Source organism: Cervus elaphus, chromosome 23 (assembly GCF_910594005.1).
Source record: "Cervus elaphus chromosome 23, mCerEla1.1, whole genome shotgun sequence".
Lineage (NCBI taxonomy): Eukaryota > Metazoa > Chordata > Mammalia > Artiodactyla > Cervidae > Cervus > Cervus elaphus.
Genome location: NC_057837.1, coordinates 78,534,376 through 78,543,351, shown reverse-complemented (window position 1 = coordinate 78,543,351; position 8,976 = coordinate 78,534,376). Strand labels below are relative to the sequence as shown.

The 8,976-nt window shown below is 54.0% G+C and overlaps 1 protein-coding gene across 4 annotated transcripts in view; it reads left to right on the top strand.

Annotated features, from left to right (window-relative positions):
• Positions 1-605: 605 nt before the first annotated feature.
• The window catches only part of NFATC2 (nuclear factor of activated T cells 2), a 158,561-nt gene continuing 150,190 nt past the window's right edge, over positions 606-8,976 (top strand). For 2 of the 4 annotated variants that reach the window (XM_043884593.1, XM_043884594.1), the window contains exon 1: positions 606-1,120. In XM_043884593.1, coding sequence (XP_043740528.1) covers positions 738-1,120 — 383 coding nt within the window. In that variant the 5' untranslated portion in view covers positions 606-737. The remainder of the gene's footprint in view (positions 1,121-8,976) is intronic. The other 2 variants (XM_043884591.1, XM_043884592.1) reach the window with 1 other exon arrangement.

Genomic DNA, 8,976 nt, shown 5'->3' with positions numbered 1-8,976 from the left:
TCCCTTTATTTTCCTGTTTATTCAGAGCATGTGTAAACACATGGGTTGCCTGGTTTCGGCGTCTCTTTGGCCATTTCATTATTGCTGGAGCCTCTGAGCATCACTGGAAACCTTGGGTTTTCTAAATGAATCTAAAAATAGACCTCTTTAAAAAAAAATCTTGGAGAGTTGACACAAGGCACCGTTATTTATTTCTTTTCCCTCCTCCCCTCCCCCCCCCCTTCCCACACCTCCCTCTTCCTCCCCATCAGTCCTGAGCACAAAAATTCTGGGCAGCCAGAGGCCCCCAGGGACAGGGAAGGGCCCCTTAGGTCAGTGTCCAGGGGCCCTGGACCCCCTGAGATGTCCATGTGAGCCCTGGGAGACTTGCTCTGAGAGACCCCCGCTTGGAAGACGGGGGTCGCGGGTCTGGGGGGCGCTTGGGAGCCTTGGGCAGGGTTTATGCAAAGCTGCAGCGGGCGAGGGAGGCGGTGGCCGGGGCGATCCTTGCGAACGGCAGCCTGGAGCTCGGGCAAGACCGACTTGGACACTCCCACGCCCCCACCCCCTTCCCCTCGCCGTCGCCCGCATCGCTCCGTCTCCCTGACTTTTCTCCGCGAACAATCAGGGACTTGTGCTGGCGGCCGAGGGAGCCACGGAGCTGGCTGGCCGCGGAGCGGGCGACGTCATGGATTCCTGAGTGTGAAGTTTGCAGGAAAGCCCTTAGTTTTGGAGATGGACGGGATCCAGTGGTTTCCATGGCGCTGGATAAACAGGAGGAAACAGTGAGGGAATCCCGTTATTTTACTGCATTGAAAGCCTATAAACACGGAGCGCGGGGAAGGAAGTCGCGTTCCCTCTCGAGTAAGCCCGAGCGCCGAGCCGCGCCGACTCCGCCGCGCCGGGAGCCGGGAGCCGGGAGGCGGGAGGCGCGCAGCTCCCGGGCCGCTCGCAGGCGCCTCGGCCAGGGCAGACCCCGAGCATGCTTTAGAGAGGACGGCGCCCCCCTGGCTCCCGGTCTGCCCCCGCGGAGCCCTCTCAGCCCGCGCGCCGAGCCCCCTTCCCCTCCAGATGCAGAGAGAGGCTGCGCTGAGACGGGGGCACTGCCAGCCCCTCCGCGCCATGGGGTCTGTGGACCAAGGTAACTGCCCCCCGCCCCGCGCTCCGGCCGCTTCCTCCTCCCGCCTCTCGGCACTTTCCCTTCTGCTTTCCCCGGCCAGCGCTTTCGGCTCCCGGCGGAGGTCGCGGGCAGGCCCGGGGACTCCGCTTTCCCAGGGCGCACAGGTAGCGTGGCCGGGAGGACGGGCGCCCCCGCCCTGGCCAAGGAGGGGGGTCGGGGGCGCCGACTTGGGACCACCTCGCGCGGGGGCAGCGAAGCGTCCCCGGGCGGGATTCCTTCCCCGGGCCAGCCTGTCAGAAGGATGGTCCCTTCCGTGGGACACCCGGAGGGATTCTCGCTACTAACCGCGGGCTGCTTAACCATTTCCGCGCTGGGCTTTGGAGAGCAGATGTCATTCAGCGGTATTATCATCATCATCATTATTTAGCTTTTTTTTTTTTTTTTTCTTTAGGATAACAGGCTTGGTACTTTACTATCTAGTAATGAAGGATTTACTTTTTAACAGAGCCGTAGATGCTCTGGGACATTTAAACAATTTTCTTTCCCGTTTTTTTTTTTTTTTTTCTTTCTTTCCGATGTGCCTGGTTGATTCAGTTCTCCAGTTCCCCCTTTAAAGTGCACTGTACCATCAGTTTGTTTCGCGATCTGATTACACTCTCCTTTCCGTGTTTCTGTCTCCTTTTTCCCCTCCTCTTGGAGTTCGCCCTGGAATCATACTACTTAGATCTTAACGGGAGGGGCTTAACCTATACGAATATGATATGAAAATGTCCCCTCTGGTTTGGGATTGCGGAGGGGTTTCCGCTATACCCTATCAGACTGGACTTGAAAACTGGAAACTAGGCGATGGGATGTGTTTTTCGGAGGCCAGTCTCGAGAATAGTGGGGGGCATGGCCGAGAGGGCAGGGCTGCAAGAGTTAAATGAAATAAATATGCGTAGGAGGAGTTAGCTTCGTGTCATAAAATCAGAGTTGAATGTAGGTTTTGTGCTCTGCGTGGCTGATTAAAGTTCTGGGGGGGAAGAAATGACAATTTCTGTAAATAAACCTGAGGGGCTATTTTTTTTTTTTTGAAAACCGGAGTGGGGCCAGATGCCTTGGGTTAGGTAAATGGTGTGCTTTGCCACAGCGGCCCTCAATGACATATTTTTAGCTGAGTTGCACTTTTGAAAGCAGGACCCTGCCAGCACTCTGGACATTTTAACTGGTACCAGTTTATCCTGTCCTCGGCTGGTGGTCAAGCCTATGACATAATGACCAAAATCATTATTAATATCGCATCACCTGTAAAGTGGGTGCTTTGAGACAGGCGACAGGTATATTAAGGGCGGGAATGGGCTTTTACTGCCACGCCTTGTATACTGAAAGGCAGTGTTTGATGTTGTGACGTGGGGGTGGGGGGCAGGCCAATGCCAAAATGAAGTCTGTTTGGAAAAAGAGAGTTGGGAAGAGACTTCTCTTTTAGAGTGCGATCTCACAGGAGCCTCACCTTCTGCTCCAGGTTTGTGAACTTGGTCTCTCTCACGGTTTGGGAGTGTGTGTATTTTGTGTGTGCACGTGCATTGCCTAAGCTCCCCAGCCCACGCTCGTGTGTCCAGGGACTGTAGAGCATGCGTGCTAGTGTGTGTCCACATGTGGGAGACAGGGCACCGCGTTGTTCCCGGCAAACGACTCTTGGCATGCCAGAGCAGCTGGGCACACAGACTGCAGTTCCAGGCTTCAGAGACAGTTGGCATGAGAGGCGCTTCGACTGTGCCCGCATCGAGCTCTCCCGAGGGAAACCCAAACGGCCCTTCACACTCAAACGCGGCCAGGAGCAGAGGGGCAGAGCGCAGGGTGCGCGCAGATGGGCGGGGTCCTTAAACAGCAAATAGCACTATTTGCATGGTAAGAAAATACTGACCTCGCTGTGCAGCTTTGGGCCGAGGCCCTGGGAAAAACTGAAGATCTGAAAGAGGTGTGTTCAGTTTTATCTGCAGTGGGACGATGGAAACTATTTCAGGAATAAACAAACTCAGGGTGAGTTCTGCTCACTCCCAGACCCAAATTCCCTGCCTTCTGCCTGGCTTAGAATTTCTGCCTCGCTGCATTGCAGCTGTGTGATCTTGGGTGAGTGACTTAAACTCTCTGGGCCTCAGTCTCCACATCTGTAAAATGGAACTGATAATAATGTCTCCCTTAAAGAAGGTTGTGAGAGTCAGTGAGGTAGCACACGTAAAGCATCTAAAATGCTGCTGTGCTTATAGCCAACACTGAATAAATACCCTGTGGTTCCTACTAAAATGCAAAACAGTACCTTATATTGATAAAGAAACTGGATTTCACGGCAAAAATCCTTTGAAGCGTCGCAGTACCTTAAACCTCTCAAGAGACTTTGTGACTTCTTGGAGCTTCACAGTGACACAGGTTGGGCTAAGATTATGGCTTGTCGAGCCTCCATTTCCTCGTCTGTAAAAGGGAATAATGACAGTGATGACCTCACAGGGGACTCATGAGCATCGTGTGAAATCATGCATATAAAACACTCACCCCTGTGTTTGACATGTACTTAACACACACTGCATGTTATTATTTTCTGACAGTTGAGGACAAAGAGAACCAGCTTTGCCCAGGATCACAAAGTAAGTTTGTAGCACAAAGCCCGGCACATGGCAAGGGGGTGGGGGAGTGTTATGAGCGCAGACTGGGACGGCAGGGCTGAGGGTTTGACACGTGTGAAGTCGTCCATTGTCAGGGCCACTGTTCAGTTCGTGCTGGGGGAGGGAGCGGCGCAGAGAGGCGGGAGCCGGCGGGCCGCGGGGGAGGCTGGGACTCAGACCCAGGCCCCGGGCCACGCTCTCTGCTGTCTCTGGAACGTCTGCTCTTGTTATCATTGTATCACACCGTTTGAGGGTTGAGGAAACTGAGGCAGGCCAGACCCTTGTCCTGGCCTCTTCTGCCAACATTACGTTGGGCCTTGCCACATCCTGGAAGAGAAAGAAGTCGGTGTGAGGAGGGTGGTGTGGAAGGGACAAGCATCCTTGTTGGAGACGGGGAAACTGAGGCAGCCTCTGATTTGTCCAGAGTGGAGGGTGAATCAGGAAGAGTGCCTCGCCTTGCCTCAGGAGCACCGCCTTTCCACTTCCACCAGAGGAATAAAACTCCCTGGACGGCCAGGGGGCTGTAAAGCCAGCACTGCTGCCTTCCCACAGAACCCACACCCGCTCCGAGAGCCCCGCCTCCTGGCTGAAGCCCCTCCCTGGCTACCCAGTCCGCGCCTCCTCCAGGAAGACCTCTGGGCTTTGCCTTTTCTTCCCAGAAGTCCAGAGAGAAGCACTCATTTTCCCAGATGCTCCTGCCTTTATTAAGAACTTTTCTTAAGTCAGCTGAGGACAGGGCCAGGTCGTCCGTTTCTGTGATTGGCAGATGGTACCAATCTCTGGTGGATCCCAGGATATCCTCCCAGGTTTCTATATTCAAGTCATCAGCAGCTTAGGATCTGAGTGAGAGGTTCAAACCTTGGTTCTGCCACTTGCTGGCCGCGTGACCTCTGCAAGTAACTCACTCTCCTGTGTCTCAGTTTCCCCATATTTAGAAAAGGGTTAGTAATGCTCTCTGGAGTATTGGTTACTGTAGCAACTGGGTAGCAACCAATCAGAATGGCAGGAGCAGTGTCCCAGGAGACTCCCCTGCTGGACCAGACTTTAACTCTTCATTTGCCCAATTGTAGGGAGGGTCTAAGATAGTGAAGGATGGGAGGCTGGCGTGCTGCAGTTCACGGGGTTGCAAAGGGTTGGACATGACTTAAGACTGAACAACAGCAATAAGGGAAGGTCTCAGGCTTTCCTGGTGGCCCAGCAGTAAAGAATCCGCCTGCAGATGCAGGAGATGCGGGTTCAGTTCCCGGGTCGGGAAGATCTCTTGGAGAAGGAAATGGCGACCTATTCCGGTATGCTTGCCTAGAATATCCCATGGACAGAGGAGCCTGGTGGGCTACCGTCCATGGGGTTGCAAAAAGAATCGGACACGACTTAGCGACTAAACAACACAAACGATAACAGGGAGGATCTCAAGGCAGCAGAGTCCCTTGGAGGGAAAGACAGCCGTCATCTACCAACCTACAGAGAGTTTCAATCTTTCAGCAAGCAGCCTGATCCTCAAACTACTCAATAAGTGCTGCTATTATTGTCGTATAATTCATTAACTCAGTACTTATACACCCCAAGTCCAACCTAAAATAAACCACAACAGTTACCGAGTGTTTCCCACACATATTCTCACTGGCTAGCTCTCACTACACACGTGTCATTGAGGATTTCGGCTCTTACCTCAAAGAAGCGCAGCAGGTTACTCTTTCTATTCCCTTGCTAGATCAGAAATTTGAGACTCTGACCGCCCAGACTGGGTGGGGCCCTCCTGTGCCCCCCCAGACCCCCACCACGCCGTCTCCTATCCTATGTGCCTCACGCTGATGGTCGTTGTCCGTATGCCACGTCCGTGTCCTCCTCCAGAACTGAACTCCGGGAACCAAAAACCTCAGCTGTCTTATTCACTCCGGGGGCCCTAGTGCCTGGAACGTTTCTGATACTCAGCAGGTTTCCGTACATTTTTTGTTCCATGGATGGAGGAATGAATGAATGGTGCACCATAGGGGCGCTTGACCTGTTTGGGCCACAGAACTAAGACCTAAAAGCTGAGGCACCGCGCCATCCTCTGGCTCACTCGTTCCACCTCTTTTTGACCATGACGGTGGTTTTGACTTGTGCGTTTTCCCACCACACGCTGGTGACCTAAGCAGGCTTCCTTGTGGGTCATCCAACAGGCCCACGCTTTCACGCTGTTGTCTGGAATGAGTCAGTTCCCAACAACAACAGCAACGACGACCGTGACAGCTGCCACCGCTTCCCGAGCGCCCCGTACCTGCCAGGCACCACCCCAGGGCTTCTCCACGGGCCCGTCTTGCACTGGGAGGGTGCCCGCTGCGCCCGGGTCACATCGCTGCTGGCAAAGCTGGGAAGCAACCCCCTTCCACCACGTTGCTCCCCGTGAGGCTGAACAGCCATCGCAGGGAGGGCATCTGTTTTCCCCACCAGACTGTATATATTGTAGGGCCGAGCACGTGACGGATATTATCTTAGCAGAGTCTCCCAAAATAACCTGACCGGTTGCAGTTGAGTATGATCCTCCCATTTCAAGAAGAGGCAACCAGGACGGCCCGGTCAGGGCGTTCAGAGGGCGGCGCTGACGCTGAGCGCCCTGCTTTTAAGGGTTGCCCGGTCCTGCCTCCCCTGCTTCCTGCAGCCCCGTCGCCCAGCCAGTCGGTGAGCTATGCGGGCTCACGGTGGGGCTCTCTCCTGCCTTCCACCTGCCTCTCCGGGCCGCTGAGGAGCTTCTGGCGGCCCCATCCCTTCCCTCTCCAGCTGGGACCTGCCAGTAGGCACCCATTTCCTCAAAGTCCCTCTCGTTGGCCACACCTCTGCCTCTCACTTCTTCGCCCTGAGCCGCCAGGGTGCCCGTGTCTGGCGCCGCGGCTGCCGTTGGAGCAGGCCCGGGCTGCCCACTCGCCCCTTGGCACCCTCCAGTCCTTCCCTCGGCTTGGCCTGGGTCAGTCTTTCCACCCCGGGATCCCTGCTCCCTTTTTTTTTTTTTTTCCACATTTTTCTTCAAGGCCCAACTCATGTTCATCTCCTCTTAGAAGCTGCCTTGACCACTGAATTCATTTTCATCCTTTCAAGCATCTCCGATGTACCGGTTGCCCTTCAACAGGCTGGGGATAAAGTGAACAAGACTGAGGGTGTCTGTCCTCACGAGGCAAACCTCAGGGGAGCCACGCAGGAACGTCCAAGACAAATGAGGAACGGTGTTAAGGGCTAGAGACCATAACAGGAGCGACGCACTCGGTTTATACGTGTGTGTGGTGCGTGGGTGTTTGAGTTTCCTGCGGCTCCATCACAAATTACCGCAAACCGGGTGGCTTCAAACACAGAGATCTATTCTCTCACAGTTTCAGAGACTGAATGTGTGAAATCAAGGTGTCAGGGCTGTGTTCTCGCCGGAGGCGCTGGGGCACGACCCCTCCCTGTGTCTTTTAGCTCCCACTGGTCCCCGGCGGTCCTTGGTGTCCCTGGTCCTAGCTGCCTGTCTCCACTCTCCGCCTCTGTCTTCACGTGGCCGTCTGCCTCTGTGTCTGTGTGTCCTCTCCTCCTCTTACAAGGATGCCAGTCGTTGGATTTGAGGACCTCATCTGGACTTGATCATGTCTGCAAAGACCCCCTCGCCAAATCAGACCACAGGCACCAGTTCTTGAGGTTAGGACTTGAGCGTATTTGGGGAGAGGATGTAATTCAACACACACTCATGGGTCCCTTCCTCTCTAAAGATGTCTTATCCATTGACCTCTGAACAGTGAGGGATCTGTCTCTACAGAATCTCAGACGGAAGGAACAGTGAGCCCCAAGGCCCAGAGGAGAGACCTGTGCTTGCGATCGTCAAGGAGCAGCCAGCCCCTTGTGGCTGAAACAGAAAGGAAGGGAGGGGAAGTGTGATCTGAACAGAAAGATGGGGGAAGCAGGCCAGGGCGGGACCCAGCAGGATTCTCTGAGCAGTTTGCAGTTCATTCTCGTGGTAAAGGGGAGGCCCTGGGGAAATCAGAAGTCACTGAGGGTGTGAGTTGCTGAGTCTTTTCAGAGAATAACACTGACCATAGTGGGAACCTCTCCCAGGTAACAGGGGATGCTTAGAATACAGGTGGGAGGCGACTGAACATGCGGTGGCCTGGGCGGGGATGACAGGGGCTGGGACCAGTGTGGGGAGCAGGGGGTGGGAAGGAGCTGGTGTTTCCCTGTCTGCAGGGAGCTCTCCTTCTTGGTTCCCAACTGTGCTCCCTTGAGCCTTGGGTCTGCACAGGGCTGGGCCCCATCTCTGGCCCTCAAGGGCACTTGGCATTAATTTTGTGAATAATATGAACCACTTCCAGTGGGTCTTCCTCTAGGCCCGGCCTGGATTCCCCCCAAGGCAGCTTCTCCCTCCCTCTCTGCTATCACCGGGAGTCAGAAGGCTTCTCTCGGCGTTTCATCTTGGTCCAAAAACGTCCTTTAGTGCATCCACCCTGGCTAATAACCCAGGAACAGTGTGACTCAGTAATGAGTATCAGACTGGTGTGGGACAAAACCACTTCCGTGGTGGCATGTGTGACTTGGAAAGTAACATCACAACCTGCTCCCTGCCTTAGTTTCTTTAACTGAGCAGCGTGGGTGACGGTAATCGTTACACACGGCGGAAGCTCGGAGGTTTGCGGACCAGGTCTGTGCTGTCTCAGTGCATACACGGTGATCAGTTCCTGGTAGCTGCCATTTTCACTGTTATTTTAGTGTTCATTTTCTTCAGCCTACTAACCTGCAAGGCCTTCCCTGGTGGGCCAGTGGGAAAGAATTTGCCTGCCAATGCCAGAGACTCGGGTTGGATCCTTGGATCGGGAAGATCCCCTGGAGAAGGAAATGGCAACCCACTCTGGTATTCTTGCCTGGGGAATCCTATGGGCAGAGGAGCCTGGTGGGCTGCAGTTGCAGAGTTAGACACGACTTAGCAACTAAACAATAACAACTAACCTACAAGAGTCCTTTCTGACGGGGATAAATCGACTTTCTACCAAGTCTTTGGGGTCTCTTCTGGATGACCTAGTTCAGTCACTCAACCAGTGAGTTCAGAGGAGTTTGTGGAGGACCTGCTATTACAAGGCATGGGCTAGGTGGTATGCAGAATATCCAAGATATATAAGATGTACTCATTTACATTTGAAAGTCAGATAAAGATTGAAAAATTGTTTTGTTTTGTTGTAAAGTCACATAGGGGCACAATCGTGTGTGAAACCATTTACATGCAAAGGAACTAAAAGTTTC